At 48.5% G+C, this 21,442-nt stretch overlaps 1 protein-coding gene across 2 annotated transcripts; it reads left to right on the forward strand.

The window, feature by feature from the left end:
* The first annotated feature begins 368 nt into the window (after nt 1-368).
* On the forward strand, nt 369-21,147 carry Ttpal (alpha tocopherol transfer protein like). Of its 2 annotated transcripts, none has more exons than XM_004669308.2 (5): nt 369-472; nt 7,635-8,097; nt 13,075-13,268; nt 15,135-15,245; nt 17,529-21,147. In XM_004669308.2, the coding sequence occupies exons 2-5, from the start codon at nt 7,650-7,652 to the stop codon at nt 17,805-17,807; spliced, it is 1,032 nt and encodes a 343-aa protein (XP_004669365.1). In that variant the 5' UTR covers nt 369-472; nt 7,635-7,649; the 3' UTR covers nt 17,808-21,147. The 2 variants fall into 2 exon arrangements, with proteins under 2 accessions (XP_004669365.1, XP_004669367.1); XM_004669310.2 differs by having other exon boundaries at nt 13,075-13,166.
* Nucleotides 21,148-21,442: the final 295 nt, after the last annotated feature.

Here is a 21,442-nt window from a genome sequence, read left to right on the forward strand (position 1 = left end):
CTCAACTCATGGCATTAGGCCAGCCAGCAGCGGAGGCAGAGGGATTCTGTAATGCTAATCCTGAGGTCTGCCTTTGAAGCCACTTTCCCTTCCATGAACTCAGGGGATTGCACAAATGTGAAGATTTCGTGAGAAAAACGGTAGTACGTTCGCGGGAAGTGGCAGCTGCTTTCTTCCCATCTCTGGGCCTCGGTTTCCCCACCTGGACAAGCTCCTCGCTCATTCCCTTCTTCCCATCCAAGTCCTGGCTCCCACCCACTCCCAACCGCGAGGGGGCGACGGAGCTACGGCAACGAGGCCTGACGCCGCACATGCGCACTCCGGGCGGCGCCCCGCCTTCCCACGCCCTCGCGTCACTTCCGGCTCGAGGAGCCGGGCCGGTCCGGCGGGGAGTGCGGGTCGTTTTCTGTGCGCGCTGCCAGACGAGGCTCCCGCCGCCCATTGACCCGCGCTCCGTCCCGCAGCCGGGCCGGTGAGTGTCCCGAGCCCTCGCGTGCGCCATGGGGGACCGCAAGGAGGACCTGAGAGGGAGGGATAGCAGGAAGTGGGTCAGAAGAGCGGGAGACCCCTGGAAATGGGGGACACCTGGGGAGTGGGGGTGGCGACGACCGGAAGTAGGGAGCCTCGGACGGCTGTCCCCTGGCTGGATGGGGGTGTGTGGGGCTCTGGGAGAGGCGGCTTCCTGGCCTCCGTGTTGACGGGGTAAGGAGGGAGGTGATGCTCCCAAAATGACGGGCTCCAGGTGAGGAAGCCGACCGCCACTGCTGAGGCCCTGGGGAGTAAACAGGAAGCTCCAGGTGGAGGGTGGAGATGCCCAGGCCAGGGTGGGGCTTGTGCCATTCCCTCGCCCTGCCTCAGGTGTGTGTGTACCCTTGGGTACAGCACTTGTCGTACCTCTCCCTCTTGCTCACGGAGTGCTGTCATTAAGCCGGCAGGTTCTCGCATTCTAGGGGCGATGTCCTTCCTCGTAACGTGGAACCAGTAATAATGTGCTTATTGTGAAGGTTAAATGAGGGGCTGGGGAACATGGTGGTGTGATCACCTAGTATGTGCAAGGCCCTAGGTTCCGGCCCCAGTACACTCACTCTTAAATAAGAAAGGCTATGCAGCACAGTCCTTGGTTTACGGTAAAACGCTGAAACACGGAATGCCTCTTTTAGGTCATCCCACTGTGTTTGCCTCTGTGCCCATAACACCCATGCTGAGCACAGTGCTTGCCACGTATGGGAAGTGATCGGTAGTGATTGATGAAAGAAGGGATGGTGAAACCGACTCAGGAGTTTGATGTCGTAACCGCCTGTGGCACTGAATACAGATAGAAACTCAGTGCTGTGAAAATGAAGGATCGCCCTGGGGAAGTCAAGGCAGGCTTCACAGAGGAGGTGATATATGCAGTTGAAGGTGATAAGCTTGTCTGGTTGACAGCAGAAAGGAACAACCAAGCATGGTGGAATACCTCGTTTGTTTTGGCTGCCAGGGGAGAGGTGGGAGGAGAGATGGAGAAGGGCTTTGGGGCCGGGTCTGTAAACCACATACACTACAGCCTGCCAAGTCTGCACTGGATGGGGTATTCCAGGCACCTGTGAGTGACTTTACAGTGGAAACAGCCCAGGGTGGATCTTGTGAGGCCAGGGTGCTTCTATTCCTTTTTCAGCATACCTCTGCCATGTTCATTAAAGTCATTCAACAAATATTTATGGTGTGCACGCTATGTCTTAATACTGTATTAGGTGTTGCATTCATGCTGACGATCAAGAGATGTCTGGACATCATCCACAGTTGCCCACAAACAATGACAAGAATGGGAGGAGCTATGTGGAAGGCCTCCTTGGGGACACCTAAACCTGGAGTCTGACAGCTGACTGCTTCAAGCCACCACCCTCTTTCACCGGGACTGTTGCTGAAGCCTCAGTGTCATCTCTTTGTCTGTCCTTGTCCCTTCCAGTCCGTTCTTAAAACAGAGTGATCCTTTTAAAATAGAAACCAGATCATGTTATGCAAACCCTCCCTGTACCCTTTCACAGTACAAGTTAAAAATTCTTACCGGGGGTCTAGAGAGATGGCTCAGTAGTTAAGGTGCTTGCATGCTAATAAGCCTGATGGCCTGGGTTCAGTTCCCCAGAACCCATGTAAAGCCAGATGCACAAAAAAAAAAAAAGGCATATGTAAGCTGGGTGTCGTGGTACACACCTTTAATCCTAGCACTTGGGAGGCACGGGTAGGAGGATCGCTGTGAGTTCGAGGCCACCCTGAGACTATGTAGTGAATTGCAGGTCAGCCTGGGCTGGTGTGGAACCCTACCTTGAAAGAAAAAAAAAAAAGCATCTGGATTAATTTGCAGTGGCAAGAGATCCTGGCACACCCATTCACTCTCCTCTCCTTGCAAATATAAAAAGCATAAAAAGAAAGTTCTTATTGTGGCGGTGCACACCTTTAGTCCTAGCACTCGGGATGCTAAGGTAGGAGGATTGCCATGAGCTCAAGGCCAGCCTGAGACTACATAATGAATTCCAGCTCAGCCTGGGCTAGAGTGTGGCCTACAAAGCTCTGGCTGCTGGCCCCCAGGAAGCCTCTGAATTCCTGTGTCAGTGTCCCCTACCTTGCTACCTTGGCTGTAGCCACACTGGCCGCCTTGCTGTTGCTCAGAAAAGCCAGCTATGTTCCTGCACCCGGCTTTGCATTTGTTCTCTCCAGTGCACCTGGCTTGTCCAGTCACCACCTCATCTCTGTCCAGATGCCACCTGGGCAGTGTTCCTGACTGCCCCATTTCTTTATTTGTCTATTTGCTTATATATTTTGGTTTTTCGAGGTAGGGTCTCACTCTAGCCCAGGCTGACCTGGAATTCACTGTGTAGTCCCAGGCTGGCCTCAAACTCATAGCGATCCTCCTACCTCTGCCTCCCAAGTGCTGAGATTAAAGATGTGCCCCACCACACCTGGCCCTGAGTGCCCCATTTAAAGTTTGAGCCCCGGTCCCATCTCTCTGTTCTGCTTCTCTCTCCACAGTACATATTCCCTCATAATAGATTACATAGCTGCTTATACTTAAGTCAACAGAGGCAGGACTCCATCCACGTCCCAGTCCCCAGTGAATCTGGTACATCATAAGTTTGTATGCTCGCTCACACACACACACACTCTCTCGCTACATATGTATGTGTGTGTGTATGTATGCATATATATATGTGTGTATTTTTTTGTAAGGTGTCACTCTAGCCTGACCTGGAATACACTCTGTAGTCCCAGGCTGGCCTTAAACTCACAGCAGTCCTCCTACCTCTGCCTGCCGAGTGCTGGGATTAAAGGTGCCACCACTGCCAGCAAGTGCTCCATATAATGTGGATTGACTGTGTGGCATCTAACAGGACAGGGTGAATCAAGGCAGAACCTGGAGGAAGAGCATGCTAGTGAGAGAGGCTAGGATATACACACAATGGATTCATAACTTTGGGAGGAAGTAGAACCTGGTGGGGCAAAAGGTAGAGTGGACAACAGATTTGAAGGCAACTCATGGATAGGCAAGGACTCCAAAGACTGTCTCTGTATTCATCGAGCCTGAGGTGATGATCAGTGTTTGATGAACAAAATCTTGGGTTTTGGACTGGACAGTCCTGCTCCGTCATTTCCAAGATACCTCAGGCAGCTATTGGTTTTCATCCAGAACTGTGCTAATGGAGATTGTCCCTGAAGCAGACTAGGATCTCGAGATTGGCCAGGCAATGTAGGAAGCTTCTAGGTGATGCCTGCATGGGTGTATGGAAAGGGAAGTGGAAAAGTCTAGAAGAGCCTCTGGCACTCTGAAGGAGCTTGGGCAGGAAGCATCTGAGGGCAGTTCAGGCCTCAGAATGATTCGGCCAGGTCAGCAAAAGTTCTTGAGCCAAGGTTGCCTGTTGGGGAAAGTCCACATCTCCTGTGGTCAACCTGATTGTCCACCTGGAGGGGCAGCAGTTGAGGCATTTGTCAGATTTCTTCAGCAGCAGATCTGACCAGCACATTTTCATAACTGCCACACTGAGATGCTTGTGTACATGGTTAAAAAAAAAAACCAAGGGCTGGGGAGATGGCTCAGTCATTAAAGATGCTTGATTGCCAAGCTCGCTGGCCTGGATTCATTTTCCCAGTGCATACTTAAAGCCAGATGCACAAAGTGACATGTGTTTGGAGTACACTGGCAAGAGGCTCTGATGTGGCCATTCTTTTTTTTCCCTTTCTTTCTCCCCTTTCACATAATATATCATTTTTATTTATTTATTAGAGACAGAGAGTGAGAATGGGCATGCCAGGGCCTCTAGCCACTGTAAACAAACTCCAGTCACATGTGCCACCTTATGTATCTGGATTACGTGGGACCTGGAGGATCGAACCTAGGTCCTTAGGCTTTGCAGGCATGTGCCTTAACCTCTAAGCCATCTCTCTAGCCCTAATATATAATTTTTTAAAACAATAGCTGGGCGTGGTGGCACATGCCTTTAATCCCAGCACTCAGAAGGCAGAGGTAGGGGGATTGCTGTGAGTTCCAAGGCCACCCTGAGACTACACAGTTAATTCCAGGTCAGCCTGGGCTAGAGTAAGACTCTACCTCAAAAAAACCAAAATAACAAAATAAAAAGCAAGGCATGGTGACACACATGCCTGTAATCCCAGCACTCTGGTGACTGAGCCAGAAGGATAGCAAATTCCAGGCCAGGCTGAACTACATAGTGAGATCCTCCCTCTCTCCCTCTCTCTTTCTCTCTCTCTCCCACTTAAAAAAAAAAAAAAAAAAAAAATTAGCTGGGTGTGGTGGCGCACGCTTTTAATCCCAGCACTTGAGAGGCAGAGGTAGGAGGATCACTATGAGTTTGAGGCCACCCTGAGACTGCATAGTGAATTCCAGATCAGCCAGGGCTACAGTGAAACCCTACCTCGCAAAACAAAAACAAACAAATTATGGTGAAAATTTCTTTCATCTTGAATATCTAGCTCTGTTTCCTACAGGTAACCATTGGTGACACTTCTTTGAATCTCTTTGCATATGTGACTTTTCTGCAGCTTGCTTTCATTTCCTCTAGTATGTCAATGCAGGGAGACCCACCTAATTCCATTTCAGGACTGAATAACACCCCATTCTGTGGTCTTATTATTACCATGATATCATTATAATGAACACTTATAATGGACACATGTCTAGCTTGCACATATGTTTAAGTATATAGGTACTAGAAAGGGAATTGCTGGCCAGGCAACACTTGGAGGGCAGAAATAGGAGGATCACTGTGAGTTTGAGGCCACCCTGAGACTACATAGTGCATTTCAGGCCAGCTTGGGCTAGAGCAAAACCCTACCTCAAACAAACAAACAAGCAAAAAAGGGCTGGAGGGATGGGTTAGTGGTTAAGGCATTTGCCTACAAAGCCAAAGGATACAGGTTCGATTCTCCAGGACCCACATTAGCCAGATGTACAAGGGGTGCACGCGTCAGGAGTTTGCAGTGGCTGCAGGCCCTGGCGCATCCATTCTCTCTCTCCCTTTCTCTGTCAAATAAATAAATAAAAATAAAATATTTAAAAACAAAAAAAGCCAGGTGTGGTGGTACACACCCTTAATCCCAGCACTCAGGAGGCAGAGGTAGGACGATTGCAGAGAGTTTGAAGCAACCCTCAAATTACATAGTGAATTCCAGGTCAGCCTAAACCAGAGTGAGACCATACCTCAGAAAAACAAAACAAAACAAAAAGGAAAAGAAATGGAATGGAATTGCTGAGCTGCACTGGCTATGCATGCAAGCATGTTTTGTACATGTCTGTGCAGGTGCATGAGCCCCATGCACATGCATGTCCATGCCGAGGTTGGAGGAAGATGTTGAGTGACCACCTGTGGTGGTTTGATTCAAGTATCCCCCAATAAACTTAGGTGTTCTGAATGCTAGGTTACCAGCTGATGGATATTTGGGAATTAATGATTCCTGGAGGGAGTGTATTGTTGGGGGCGGGCTTATGGGTGTTATAGCCAGTTTCCCCATGTCAGTGTTTGGCACACTCACCTGTTGCTATGGTCCACCTTATGTTGGCCAGGGGGTGATGGCCACCCTCTGCTCATGCCATCGCTTTCCCCTGCCATCTTGGAGCTTCCCTGGTTGTTTTAAATCTTGTATTTATTTGAGAGTGGCAGAAAGAGAGAGAATGGGCATGCCAGGGCCTCCAGCCACTGCAAACGAACTCCAGACGCATGCGCCCCCCTTGTGCATCTGGCTAACGTGGGTCCTAAGGAATTGAGCCTCAAACCGGGGTCCTTAGGCTTCACAGACAAGTGCTTAACTGCTAAGCCATCTCTCCAGCCCCCCTTTTTTTTTTATGAGAGATAAAGTGAGAGGAAGAGAATTGGTGCATCAGGGCCTTAACCACTGCAGTAGAACTCCAGATGCGTGCATCACCTTGTACACATGTGTCACCTTGTTTGTCTGACTTACATTGGCTCTAGGAAAGCATGTACCGTAACTGCTTAATTGCTAAGCCATCTCCCCAGCCCCTTTGGTTATTTTATTTTATATTTATTATTTATTTTCTTAAATAGGGTCTCACTCTTGCCCAGGTTGACCTGGCACTCTGTATTTTCAGACTGTCCTTAAACTCAGAGTGATCATCCTACCTCAGCTGGGACTAAAGGCATATGCCACCATGCCCGGCTCATATATATATTTAATTTAGCTAGCAAAGAAGGATGTTTCCATATAGCTTATTCAAAACATTTTAACTTTTTTTGGGGGGGGGTTCAAGGTAGGGTCTTGCTGTATCCCAGATTGGCCTGAAATTCACTATGTAGTCTTATGGTGGCCTTGAACTCATGGAAATCCACCTACCTGTGCCTCCCAAGTGCTGGGATTAACAGTATGCACCACTATGCCCAGCAAAACATTTTTAACTTAAAAAAACTTTTTTTCCCTTTTCAAGGTAGGTTCTCAGTCTAGCCTACGCTCACCTGGAATTCACTATGTATTCTCAGGGTGATCTTGAACTCATGGCGATCCTCCTCCTGCCTCCCTAGTGCTGTGATTAAAGGTGTGCGCCACTGTGCCTGGTTCCATTTTAACTTTTGATTAACGCTCCTCCAACCCATTCTTTCCTCCATCCCTTCATCTGATCCCACTTAGACTCCTATTTTTCACTGAGACTGGTTGACCAATAAACCCAGCAATCCTCCTGTCTCTGCCTAACCGGCTTCCCCATCCCTCAGCTCAGCTCAGCTGAGCCATCTCCCCAGTTCCTGTACTGGGTTTAAATTTTGATACTGGTAAACCATCCTCTGGAGAGACTGTCAATCTCCAGTATTTCAGAGAAACTTTTTGTTTGTTTTTAATTTTTGCTAATCTGAATGTCAAGGAGTCATGCCCCTATTTAGACACTTAAAATGGAGGTGTGGTGGTCGGGGAGGACCTTACCTGTTGAACCTCAGCGCTTGGATGCCTTTGAAGTGTTGCCCTGTTTGGTCATGTGGTTCAGCTGGAGTTCATTCCTCTTTGAGATCCCACCACCCTGAAAGGTTCCTTGGCTTTGGCAAAAATGACCCAGTCCCCTCGTACCCTGCCCCTGGGGTTGGACTTCAGCAAAGCCACCTGGGTCCCCTTCACCTCACTTAGCGCCTGTGTCTCCTCCACAGGGACTCTGGTAGCTGATGTCAGAAGAAAGTGACTCTTTGAGAACCAGCCCTTCTGCGGCCTCGCTCTCCGAAAATGAGCTGCCACCACCACCGCCCAAGCCCCCCAGCTACGTGTGCTCGCTGACAGAAGACCTGGTCACCAAAGCCCGTGAAGAGCTGCAGGAGAAGCCCGAGTGGAGGCTTCGCGATGTGCAGGCCCTCCGCGACATGGTGCGGAAGGAGTGCCCCAACCTGGCCACTTCCCTCGAGGACGCCTTCCTGCTGCGCTTCCTGCGGGCCCGCAAGTTCGACTACGACCGCGCCCTGCAGCTGCTGGTCAACTACCACAGCTGCAGGCGAAGCTGGCCCGAGGTGTTCAATAACCTGAGGCCCTCGGCCCTGAAAGATGTCCTCAGCTCTGGCTTCCTCACTGTGCTGCCCCACACAGACCCCAGGGGCTGCCATGTCCTCTGTATCCGTCCAGGTATGTCCCCAGCTTCCTCTGGGGTGGAATTCTGTCTCCTTTTCCTAGTCCTTTCCTTTGCTCCTTGTTTTGTTATTATTATATTTATTTATTTGAGAGAGAGAAAGAGGAGAGCGGGGAGAATGGGTATTCCAGGGCTTCCAGCCACTGCAAACAAATTTCAGACACACGTGCCACCATGTGCATCTGGCTTTACATGGGTACTGGGGAATCAAACCTGGGTCCTTAGACTTTGCAGGCAAATGCCTTAACTGCTAAGCCATCTCTCCATCCCCACCCCCCTTTTTTTAAATTATTTTTTTCGAGGTAGGGTCTCATTCTAGTCCAGGCTGACCTGGAACTCACTATGCAGTCTCAAGGTGGCCTTGAACTCACAGCAATCCTCCTACCTCTGCCTCCCAAGTGCTGGGGTCAAAGGCGTGCGCCACCATGCCCAGCTATTTATTTATTTTTTAATCAAGGCTCTTTTAGCAGACAAAACCTACCTTAAACCAAATGAAGACCAAAAGGAGGACTTGGCCTAAGGAGGCAGGAGCAGCTCCCAGATCTGGAGAGCTAAGGGTCTCTTGCTGTTGACAGGCCCTGGAGCCCAGAGTGGAGCCCTCAGGAGCTGAGGCTGCCCTTCTCCTGTCTTTGCCCCCCGGGCCATACCTTTCTGCTTTTACTGGCATAGCTCCTCACTCTTTTCCTTGCACAGTGGCACAGCTAAATCTGGCACTTCTCAGTGCTAATCCAGACTTCCTGGGTAGATAAAGTGGTAGGCTGAGTAATGCGCCCCTGGTCATGGAATACTGCCAAACCCCTTCCCGCCTCCTTGGGTGGGCTGAGCACACGTGTCAGTGAGGGGCGTAGGCTGGGCAGATGCCGGGGAAGGAGCTTACTTTCCTCCCACTCTTCTTCCTCTCCCTGGTTTTGTGAAACCCTGACAGTATGCACTTCGTTATGATGATTTTATTATGATTATGACTGGGAATGAAACCTAGACCCTCACACATGCTAGGCAAGAGTGCCACCACTGAGCTTTGTCCCCAGCCTCTGGCTTTATTTGTTGATCTTAGCACTTCATAGTAGTAACTGGGGTACCTTACATTTCTGGGGGAGGTTTTTTTTTTTTTTTGCCTGAAGTAGGGGCTCCTTTTTTGAGCCCAGGCTGACCTGGAATTCACTATGTAGGTGGCCTCAAACTCATGGTGATCCTCCTACTTTTGCCTCCCAAGTGCTGGCATTAAAGGTGTGTGCCACCACACCTTGCTTGGTTTTTTTTTTGTTTGTTTGTTTGTTTTTAAATTGCAAACGGAGAAAGAAAGAAAGGGGGAGGGAGAAAATGAGAATGGGGACACCAGGGCCTGGTGCCGCTGCAGACAAACTCCAGACACATGGCACTTTGTGCGTCTGGTCTTATGTGGATACTGGGGAATCAAACCCAGGCCATCAGGCTTTGTAAGCAAGTGCCTTTAAATGCTGAGCCATCTCCTCAGTCCCTGTTTTTGTTCTTTTGAGGCAGGAATCTGCCCTTGGTCTCATGTAGCCCATGCTAACCTGGAACTCACTCTGTAGCCCAAGCTGGCTGTGAACTTCAGTATACCAAGTGCTGGGATCAAAGGCATGAGCCACCACACCTGGCTTCAGGGCATCTTTTTAATATATAAACATTATGAGGAGGTCCAAAGGCAAATAAACATGACTATGTTTGTTTCTCTCACTATCCAGTTCTCTGTTCACCTTACTACTCAAACAATCAGAAGTAAGGGCAGTTTAGGTGTCAGGAAAGATAAAATGAAAAACATTTTCTGCCAGGTTTTTCCTTGCTTCTTTGGTATAGTAGTTTGCAGCTGGGGCAGATCCCCACCTCCTTCCCACCAAGAGCATTTAGAAATGCCATCCAGAGAAAAAACTAAAAAGCAAAAAAAAAAGTAGAGGACTGGAAAATGGTTTACTTGTTTGCCTGCAAAGCTTAAGGACCCAGGTTCGATCCCCCTGTACTCAGGTAAACCAGATGCACAAGGTGCCACATGTGTCTGGAGTTAGTTTGCAGTGGCTAGAGGTCATGGAGTGCCAATTCTCTCTCTCTCTCAAATAAATAAGTCAAAATGTTACCATTAAAAATAAAAAAGTAAAAAAGCCAGGCATGGTGGTGCACCCCTTAAATCCCAGCACTCGGGAGACAAAGGTAGGAAGATCACTGTGAGTTCGAGGCCACCCTGAGACTACATAGCTTATTCCTGGTCAGCCTGGACCAGAATGAGACCCTACCTTGAAAAATCAAATAAATAAATGTTAGTCAGGTATGGTGGTGCATGCCTTTAATCCCAGCACTCGGGAGGCAGAGGTAGGAGGATTGCCATGAGTTCGAGGCCACCCTGAGACGACATAGTGAGTTCCAGGTCAGCCTGGGCTAGAGTGAGACCCTACCTCCAAAAATAAATAAGAATTAAAAAGTAGACATTGTAAGCCAGTGAGTGGGGGTTGCTGGAACTTCAGCCTTCTGATTTGTAATGTTGTTCTCTTCCAATGTGTTGAGAAGGGAGGAGCCTTTACTCACCCACGGCCTCAGCATCCTCCCTCAGGCAGAGCTCAGGAAAGGACGAAAGTCGTTCAGTGTTCCTTCCAAGCAGCCAGGAACTGAGAACATGCCGCCAGGCCCTGTGCCTACGTGCACCGCGCGACAGGAAGTCTGATGCAGTGGATGCGTGCTTCCCCTGTCTTCAGGCCTTATGTCATGCTTACCCATTTACCAAACTCTGCAAATGAGACTCTTCTCTTCACCCTTTATTATGCACCAGACACAACCTCAGCAGCTTTACCTGCTGTTCTGGGCTCTTTCTAAAATTAGGTGTTTATTTTAAAACTAGCAGAGTAGATTTCAGGGCACCAAGAGACCTAGAAACCAGCCCATAGGCTCTGCTGCTGCTGCTGAGCTTAGCATGGGGATGTTACGAACAGTAGGAGATTACCACACTGGCTGCCCCTTGCTGCGGTGTGGTGAGGCTTGCGAGATGAATCGTTTTCACTTGTCTGGAGCAGATATGGACCCCCTTCCTATTGGCCCAGCTTCTTATAGGGAGGCATACACATGAAGTTTTGTTCCTAACTGGAATTTGGCTTTGCCATTTTTTAAAATACATTTATTTATTCATTCATTTATTTATTTGAGAGAGAAAAAGAAGCAGATAAGAGAATGGCTGCGTGTCAGGGTCTCTAGCCACTGCAAATGAACTCCAGATGCATGCACCAACCATGTTCATCTGGCTTACATGCATACCGTGGAATCAAACATGAGTCCTTAGGCTTCACAAGCTAGCACCTTAACCGCTAAGCCATCTCTCCAGCCCTTGTTTTGTTTTGAGACAGAGTCTCATATGGCTCAGACTGGCCTTGAACTCACTATGTCGCCAAACATGGCCTTGAATTCCTGATCCTCCTGCCTCTACCTCCCAAGTACTAGGGTTACAGGTTTAGGATTACAGGTATGAGCCACTATGCCTGGCTCAAATTTTGTCTTTCTAGGAGGCACATAGATCTTGCTGGGGTTTTCTTCTAAAGAGTGGTTAACAGCCAGGTACAGTGGCACATGCCTATCATCCCAGCACTCAAGAGGCTGAGGCAGTTAGGCTTGTTCTAGGTTCAAGGCCAGCTTGGACTATAGAGACCTTGTTCTCACCCTATACCCAACAAAAGAGAGAGAGAGTAGTGTTTAAGAGACAAAAAATACTGTCATTTGGGCTGGAGAGATGGCTTAGCAGTTAAGGTGCTTGCCTGTGAAGCCTAAGAACTCATGTTCAACTCCCCAGCTCCCATGTAAGCCAGATGCACAAGGTGGCACATGTGTCTACAATTCAGTTGCAATGGCTGGAGGCCATGGCGTGCCAATTTTCTCTCTCTCATAAAAAATAAATAAAAATACTGTCACTTGAAAATCTTTTTCCTAAAGAGAGGAAAGAATGATTAATGATATAAGGAGTATCAGAGAGACATCCAAAGCTTTGGAGGTGATGGCACATGCCTTTATCCCAACACTCAGGAGGCAGAGGTAGGATAATCTCTGAGAGTTCAAGGCTAGTTCCAGGTCAGCCTGGGATAGACTGAGACCCTATCTCGAAAAAAACAAAAGAGGCATCCACCCTGGAATGGAGACTTTTGAGTAGAGGCCTTCTGAAACATAGTGTTACACCCCATTCTACACATCCTTATGACGGTGGCCTGTGAGGTAGGACTCACTCTTCCTCTGATTCAACTAGAAGAAAAAGAAAGAAAAGGAAGAAAGGGAGGGAGGGAGGGAGAAAACCTGCTTAGATAGCTGCTATCTGGGCACACGGATTTGGGGACAATGGAAAGCCAACTCCATCTCTGCTGAAATCAGCAGGCCAACTGTGGCCTCATGGACCCCTGCTCTACAGGCTACCAGAGTCATCCCTCTCCAAAGGCCAACTACTGGAATTGAATCTGTCACTCTGTGATCTGGCTTGGATCACATGCTGTGGCCAGGAGGATATCATCTGGGTTAGCCAGCTAGTCCCCAGCCACCACCCATGGAGTCGTCAGTCAAACCACTTCTCCAGACTGCATGGCCAGAGTGGGAAGTGGTGGATGCCCAAGGGAAATCAGGGTGGAGGCATGAAATGGACAGGGGAGCCATCTGCTGGTGGCAGAAAGCACAGGTATCCATGAAGGTAGGCATCATTATCTTATTTTACTTTTGAAATTAAGGCTCGCAGTGAGGAAGTCCTGCTCCAGCTATTAGTAAGCCAGACACCACAGCTCATGCTTTCAACCTCAGCACTCAACTGCATTTCCATTTCCAGATGTGCTGCTGGGCGTGGCTTGGGGTTAAGAAATGGTTGCTATGCAGGATCTTGGTGACAAGAATGTCTCTCTTCCATTGTACACCAGAAGTTTTAGAGAGCCCAGTCTTTACCTGATGGCTTGTGTGTGGTCATGTCTGTAACATACTGTCCTGTCCATCTCTTGTGACCTTAGACAGATGGATACCGAGCAGCTACCCAATCACTGAGAACATCCGAGCCATATACTTGACATTAGAGAAACTCATTCAGTCTGAAGAAACCCAGGTGAATGGAATTGTAATTCTTGCAGACTACAAAGGAGTGAGCTTATCAAAAGCATCTCATTTCAGCCCTTTTATAGCCAAAAAGGTGATTGGCATCCTCCAGGTATGGCCCCCGCTTGCCACGTGCCCGTTCTGTGGTCGCTTTGGCTTTCCCCAGGGCCCCATCCACTGACTGCCACCTCACAGGACTCCACCAAGCCCACTTCCTGCCCTCAGTGGGAATATCTACAGTTGTGTGTATCAGGGTGCCTCTCAGGTTCCTGCAGTAGATACCTCTTACCTGGGCAAGAGTCCAGAGCAAAACTAAGAATGCGGGCTTCTGCTCAGTGTCAGAGCCCTTCTTATTAGTGTGCCATTCCATGGGACTGTACCCTACTCAGAGCCTCACACGTCATGTTAGGCACTTCAGAACCGAAGATGCTGGGAACTGGAAAGTTCCTTATACATGCCTGCAGAGTGTTTGATGTTTCCCAAAGTGCTGTTACAGCCATCATAATCCAATCCTTCAAGTAGCCCTTGGAGGCAAGGCACGAATTTGTTTTCCTTTTGACTAAATGGGGCAACTGAGCCTTAGAGAAGGTACATCCTCAGTGTCGCAGCTACAGAAGCTTTGGACTCCTTGTTTGTCCTGACCCTTCCACAGGGCGCTGCCACTTGTAAACTGCACTTGAAAAATACTGTCACATAATACCCCTGTACAGCTGCCCTCACTGTGTTCTACAAACATGTCTGAGCCCTTGCTGTGTGCCCACTTATGTGAACATACCGCAGCCACATCAGTTGTCATTGCTTTGTTTTCGCTTTTGACGGGGTCTCATGTAGCCCAGGCTGGCCTCAAAATTCAATATCTAGGCCGGGTGTGGTGGCGCACACCTTTAATCCCAGCACTGGGGAGGCAGAGGTAGGAGGATCGCTGTGAGTTCGAGGCCACCCTGAGGCTACATAGTGAATTCCAGGTCAGCCTGAGCTAGAGTGAAACCCTACCTCAAAAAACCAAAAGAAAAAAAAATTCATTATCTAGCCAAAGATTACCTTGAACTCCTGATCCTCCTGTCTCCCACATCCCAAGTAAGCCACCACACCCAGATCCATCACTTTAAATTTGATTTCTGGCTTAAACTGCATCTCCTTTTATTAAAACCATGCTGGGAATGAAACCCAGGGCTTCACATACAGGCTCTGCAAGTACCCAGCCTTCTGCCCTATTTTGATGCCTCCTACCAAGTAATGCATGCATTCATGCACTGTGTCAGGATGGAGTGTGGATAAATGTTTCCTGCTAATGCAAGAGCATCCAGAGGGGGGAAAGCTTCAGTTAAACAAGCTTGGAAAATGGGCTATTACATGTCCCTTTCCTGTGAATGGCGCACAACTATTTATGTATTACTACAGGCTCCAGGGCAAAGACTCCACCATTGATTTGTATCATATATCCAGCCCTTTAAAAAAATTTTTTTGAGACAAGTTTTTGCTAAGTGACCAGACTGGCCTTGAATTCACTCTGTACCTTGGCAGGCCTTGAACTCACAGTCCTCCTGCCTCAGTTTCCCAAGTAACTGGGATGAACCTCCAAGCCCAGCTAAGAGAACCCCTATTTCTCAGATGTGATTACCTGCCACAGTCCCCCCCACACACACTTTTTGTTTGCATCAAACTAATATACCCTGAGAAATGCACGCAGGGCATCACTGACCAGCAAGTCTGCTTCCAAGGGGTCTCTCACCATTGATGCTGCTGGAGGAAGGGTCTCTACCTACTCGCCTCTCTTCTGACCCAGTCTTGGCTCCCAAGAGACTTCCCAAAGGCTTGTCTTCTTTTTGTCCTCACACTGGAGCTGTGTTTGAGGAGGCTGCGAGTCAGAGCCAGCTGGTGCTGGGGTTCAACGTGAAGGGTTAAATGGGGTCAATGCAGAAGCGACCCTGTAGAGACACAGCAGATGTTCTAACACCACGTGGTCTTCTGCCCACAGGATGGTTTCCCCATTCGGATAAAAGCAGTCCACATCGTGAATGAACCGCGGATATTTAAGGGCATTTTTGCCATCATAAAACCATTTTTGAAGGAGAAAATAGCAAACAGAGTAAGTGATGGTCTTTTCCGTCTTCAGATGCTTTTTTTTCTCCCTTGATTTATTAGTGACACCAGGTTCTTAATGTTTGCTCTGGAACTAACTTGGAAATTATTTTGATGAATTTATTTGCTCATTGTGTGTATAAGGTGCACCAAGGCCTCCTGGCCCCACAAACTAACATCAGATGCTTATATCACATTTTGTATCTAGCTTTATGTGGGTGGCTAGGAAATTGAACCGGGAACTGGCAGGCTTTGAAAACAGGTGCCTTTAACCACTGAGCCATTTCGTCAGTCCCCTAATTTGAAATTATAATGAGGCCAGGAGTGTTGGCTCACACTTCTAATCTCAGCACTCAGGAGGCATAGGTAGGAGGATCACTGTGAGTTCAAGGCCAGTCTGATACTACATAGTGAATTTCAGGTCAGCTTGGACTTGGGCTAGAGTGAGACCCCCCCCCAAAAAAAAATCAAAAAGTGTCAGAGAAGATTGCCTAGTGGTTAAGGCATTTGTCTGCAAAGCCAAAAGATCCAGGTTCAATTCCCCAGAACCCACATAAACCAGAGGCACAAGGCACATGCATCTGGAGTTAATCTGCAGTGGCTGGAGGCCCTGACACACCCATTCTCTCTGTCTACCTTATTCTTTCTCTCACTCTCAAGTAATTAAATAAATAAAATATATTTTAATAAATTATAATGAGCTAGAAGTGAACGAACTATTCTTTTTATGAAGGGAAGAGAAACTTACTAAGAATATTTTATTTGCCAGAACAGAGCAGGGCCAAGATGTTGTTTGGTTTTTGAGGTAGGGCCTCGCTCTTGCCCAGGCTGACCTGAAAGTCACTATGTCCTATCAGTGTGACCAACTGCATAAACACTCTTCTCTAACCAAAGGTGACAGCAGTACTAACGTATAGGCATAAACATAAGTATTTAGAGAGCAATTTGATGGACACAGCATAGCCATTTGTTCAAATAGCAGTAATAGCTTCCCTCCCTCCAGGAGCTGTAGCCACTGCAAATGAACTCCACATGCATTGCCCCTTTTGTACACCTAGCTTTATGTGGATACTGGGGAATCAAACCTGGTTGGTTGGGTTTTGTAGACAAGATCCTTAACTACTGAGCCATCTCTCCCAGCCCAGGTGGATGGTTTCGTAATCTCCTTGGTAATTCTGATCACATTTAGGCAAAATCACTGCTAATGTAGTGGCCCCCTGGTTGTGTATGAGCCCTCAGTGGTTCCTAAAGATTCTGTTTTGAATTATCCAAGCAGGCTTTGGACAGATCTTTTATGTCTGTGCACTACTTTTATTGTGGCACGTGGTGCTGTTCCCTTGTTTCCTTGTCCACTCATCCACTGGTCAACTTGTGTGCAACATGGCATGAACAGGCCCAAATCCTGCCTCTAAGATGAATAGACACACAGAGAACAGGCTATGTATATTATGTAGTATTAGGATTAGGTTCAGTACTACAGAGAAAATGAAGCAAAGAGAAGGAATAGTGAGGTGAGAGGTGGGGCCGTGCAGTGATCGCTGGGGTGGTTAAAGGTAGTGCCATTGAGAAACCGACACTTGTCCGCAGTCTTGCCACCCTGAATGCTCCCAGTCTCTTCTGACTTCGGAAGCTCAGTGAGATTGGGCCTCAAGTAGTACTTGGATGGGAGAAACTGACATTTGAGGTGGAGAGGTGGCGTTCATCCTACGGACAACTGGAAGACCTCACATCACGGCCCTGAGATTAGGTGGGTAGGTTCCCAGCATGAAGGAAAAGGAAGGAGGCTGGTGTAGTTAGTGCTGAAAGAGAGAGGAGAATGGTCAGTGCTGAAAGAGAGAGGAGAATGGTCAGTGCTGAAAGAGAGAGGAGAATGGTCAGTGCTGAAAGAGAGAGGAGAATGGTCAGAGGAGTCAAGAGGAATAAAGGGGCCAGATTGTGACGAGCCTTGTGGGCCATCATATGGTCTGTGGGTTTTACTGTGGGACACAGGAACACTAGAAGACTGTAAGGAGAGGATTAGCATGATCTGATTCACACTGAAGGGAGCTGTGTGGGACAAGAGCTGGGAGGCCAGGTAGCAGGCCAATGAGGAGTTGAGCGGCGACGGGACGGCTGGGGGCGCTGGTGAAGAGGCAGGGTCCTAGCCGTCTTTGAAAGGCGCGCCAGCTGTGGGAGGAGCCGTTCTTCACTCAGCAAGCTTGCGTGAGCTCCTGCCACACGGCCGATTGCTAGGTCGCCTCACCCCCTAAAGACATGTGTTTCTTTGCTTTTTTATTTCCTTCCTTTTTAGTTCTTTCTCCATGGGTCTGACCTGAACTCTCTCCACACAAACCTCCCAAGAAACATTCTCCCCAAGGAGTACGGGGGTATAGCTGGAGAGCTGGACACCGCCACGTGGAATGCGGTGCTGCTGGCCTCCGAGGACGACTTCGTAAAAGAGTTCTGCCAACCAGCGCAGGCCTGTGACCACATCCTGGGCCAGTCCCTGCTGCCTGAGGCTCTGACCTCGGATGCACAGTGCGACGACTCCCTGCGAGCTGTGAAGTCCCAGCTGTACTCCTGCTATTAGCGCCCTCCAGGAGGCGTCACCATTAAGGGGCCAAGGCCTCAGTCTTGCTCTCTGAAGTTAAATGGCAGCGTGGAGGGCCCTTTTGAGGTCATGGGTGAGCCACTCACAAGGTAAACCTGTGGCTACTTGGACTGTTGCAGGGAAGATGTGGGAAATGCCCCTGGTGATTCCCAAACACTTGGATTCTCCTTTGCAACTGCTCATCCAGAAGCTGTGTCTGTATCTTCCACATCTAGAGTCGGCCGTACTCTGAAACGCTTGTCCAACCTGGAAGGTGGCCACATTTGAGTGTCTTGTTCATGAGCACTGCTTGTAAACCTGTTGTTCATCAGCCAACTCCAAGGTCCAGGCGCCACTTGTCTTCACTGGGTCCAGAAAGCACCTTACTTGAAATCGTCACAGAACCACCAGGAACCAGGCAATACTTCCTGATCAAATCTGGGAGCCAGCAGCTTCAAAGCATCCCTGAGATTGCTGAGTTGAATCTTGAGAAAGAAAACTTTCCCCAAATCCATAAAGCCTTAGCCCTCATTCAACATAATCATACCGGTCCTAGACGTGTGTGATTTTGCTTAATGAAATGTGGGCTCAAGAGGCAGAGGCCTGGACCCATGTATGCAACTGGGCAAGACATAGTGGACCTCAGCATTGTCATCAGTAGAAAGAGGCTGGATGTAGTGATGTCTGGGGAACCTGTTAGCTGCTGACATCCTGGTACAAGGGTTACCCACTATTGGGTTTTCTTCCTTACAGAAGAGACAGGCACCTGGGTGGTTGGGGTCTGCTCTTTTGTGGTATGTACACGTCTTACATAAAAGCGTGTCACCAGTTGTTCTTTAAAAAAACAAAAACTAGTACTGCATTCCTTGGATTCAGTGATACCAACTTTTGTAGTAATGGGTCAACTTTACAGTGATGGCTTTTGTGAGGCCAGTTGAGGTGACTCTGATCTTGTATGAACTCCTTCCATTCCGGAAACAACTTACGAGTATCCTATAACCTTAGCTACAGTGTTAGATAGAATGCTTGGGCCTCTTCAGTTTTGTCCCTGGAAACGTACACAGGGCCGGGTTACAGCTGGCTCCTCTATGGGAGCTCCACCCTCCCAGAGCCACAAGACTTCCTCTCTGGTTGGTTCTGTTTCTTGAGTGCTTTAGACCCGCCCTGTCAAGATGTTGGCCTTTACTCAAGCATTGAGTGAGGTGGTCCATCTGACCCTTTTCCTTTCGTATTCATCCTGATCCTGGTGTTCAAGGGTGATAAGTCTATCATGGGGGTAACTTCTCTGTGCAGTCACTCAGCTCAGCTGTTACTAAGCTCTTCCTCCCTGCGGCACTTTCCAGAATGTTTGCCGAAGTTGGTGAAACTTTGCCAATTTTCAGGGTTTGGGCTTTTTTTTTTTTTTTTTTTTGCCAATTCTGGGCAAAGTTCTTTTCACCATATATACAAACCCTGGATCTTCCAGGGTCCTGGCTGACGTGCCAAAATGCACCTCGGCTGCCCATAATCCAGTCAATGAGAATGTGCCCTTCAAGCTTCTGGTAACTGCTTTAGCTACTGACAGAGACCTGAGAAGACCGGCACACGGGGCCAGCGGGGTGGCTAACGTGACCGCTCCAACCCGGCAGCCTGCGGGGAGAATCTTAAGCCTGAAAAGAGGAGTGAGGGGCTCAGGGAGGTACAGACTCAACAAAGGGGAGCGTGAATCATTCAGCCCAGCAAGTTCCCTGGGTTTACATCTTAACACACGCTGCTGCTCGATGCCCAGCCTTCCTGGTTAGACCCGGAGGAAGCTGCTTCCTCCAGCCTCTGTGGAGCCAGCATGCTGCGCTTCATGTTGACTGCAGAGAGATCAGAGAGTCTGGGCCCTTCAGGAGATTGGAAGCAGGCTCCGAACAGGACCTCCCCCATGCAAACCAAGGCGACACCTGTGAGACCAGCAGGAAGGCAGCAAACCTTAGTGGTGGGAGCACAGCAAGTGAACATGGAGGAGTGATTCCTGAAGGGGAACGTTCTAGACATTTCACCAACAGCTAGAGATTAACGTCTCCCAAAAATCTAGTCATACGGTATTTAAGGGGAGAGGGATAATGAACTAGCATTGAGTCACCTCTGGATCATTAAATGACAGAGGGGCCTGCCTTGCATGACTGTGCCACATGGTCACTGGGCTCGGAGTCGTCTTAGATCCTCTCCAATGGGAAAAGCAGCTGAGTGAACTGGTGCCTAAAAGTGTGCTAAGCTAGGACTACAGGCGTTTTCTTCCTTCTCTTTCCCCAGTTCCCTTCAGAACTCTGGGAAACTGGGCCTCTTCCTAGGCTCCTATTCTCCCTTCACAGGAAGACGAGGCAGGTGGAGTCTACAGAAACGCCCAGAAATACTGGCTTTGCACCTTGGCTTTCATATCTGCTCTTGGCAAAGGTAGTTTTGGAACCCTCATGCTTCATTCCTGCTCTACAAGGAATCACTTGTCCTAAGGTTGTGAACACTTGAGGTTTTATGATAGTTTTTATAGAGGGCCAGAGTGACAGGAGGCATTCTCTGAATACCCATGAGATACTAAGCCTTATTGCATCAAAAATACACAGCTGTTGTAGCATTATTATTCCACCTCATCTTAAAGTCCTCAGTGCTTCAGGTTTCGGGGGGATCAGCTCAGCTCTGATGCCAGTGTGGCTGTCCTGTGGCCATGAAAGGCTGGGATCCCAAACACATGGGTTTCCCAGGAAAGATGTCTATCCTACTAAGGCCTCTCACTACTGGGATCTGGTAGACCTGCAAACCTAAAGTAAATTCCTTTCTGCCCTCCCGGCACAGAAAGGGTTTGCTTGAAATACACGAAACATCAAATATTTCTTCTCACAGAGAGCCTGCCTCCCAGGAAGGCCAGTGTGACTTGGGCAGGAGATGATAATGAGGCTGTTTTCAGTTGGCTTCTTCATATTGTTCTAAATCTCACCAGGGCTTCTTTAATCAGGCAATCGACTGCTGCCGTGGACGCTTGATGTGCCACTGCTTGGCTTAGCGCCCAGGAGCTTGTTACAAGTGACATATTTGAAACTTCTCAGTGGTCAAGGCCTCCCTCCGCCACTACTTTCTGATGGGGTGGGAGCTAGGCTAATTTCCTAACTGGTTTGGGGCACCGTTTCAGCCTGTGGTTCACATTCCTCGCTTCAAACTGAAATTCAGTTTGGCTTTGAGTGTAGGACACATGGTGGTAGATTCATCTACTTAAGTGTTTGACTAAAAGTTTATTTTTCTAGTGCATTTTTCTAAGTGGTGAAAATATGTAATTTTAGTATGCATGACTATCTTCCACAATAAATATCTCTGCAAGGCTTCTACATGTGAAGGTTTTTGGTGCCAGTGACAGCAGGGATAGATTCTGAAGCTTCCTACGCGCAACCGAACCGAAGCATCCTCCCCTCTAGGTGAGGCTGGGACACTGTGACAGTGTGGGGCTGCCTCTGTTGACTGTGTGCGCTTAGATTACACCAGCGTACGAAGGAGAAGGAACCTGGCTACACACAGTGGTAGAAGCAATCATTTTCCAGTTCCCAAGGCCCCTGAGACACTTCTCACAATTGGCCTTGAATCCCTCCATTGACAACTAACGATTCCTGAGTGCTCCTGGG

Source organism: Jaculus jaculus, chromosome 8 (genome assembly GCF_020740685.1).
Source record: "Jaculus jaculus isolate mJacJac1 chromosome 8, mJacJac1.mat.Y.cur, whole genome shotgun sequence".
Classification (NCBI taxonomy): domain Eukaryota; kingdom Metazoa; phylum Chordata; class Mammalia; order Rodentia; family Dipodidae; genus Jaculus; species Jaculus jaculus.

What these genes read in the sequence shown, in the direction of transcription:
- Ttpal (XM_004669308.2), top strand. Translation starts at nt 7,650, where the DNA reads ATGTCAGAAGAAAGTGACTCTTTGAGAACCAGCCCTTCTGCGGCCTCG. An exon ending in AGGTGATTGGCATCCTCCAG is followed by an intron (nt 13,269 to 15,134) that starts GTATGGCCCCCG and finishes TTCTGCCCACAG; the next exon opens with GATGGTTTCCCCATTCGGAT. An exon ending in AGGAGAAAATAGCAAACAGA is followed by an intron (nt 15,246 to 17,528) that starts GTAAGTGATGGT and finishes CTTCCTTTTTAG; the next exon opens with TTCTTTCTCCATGGGTCTGA.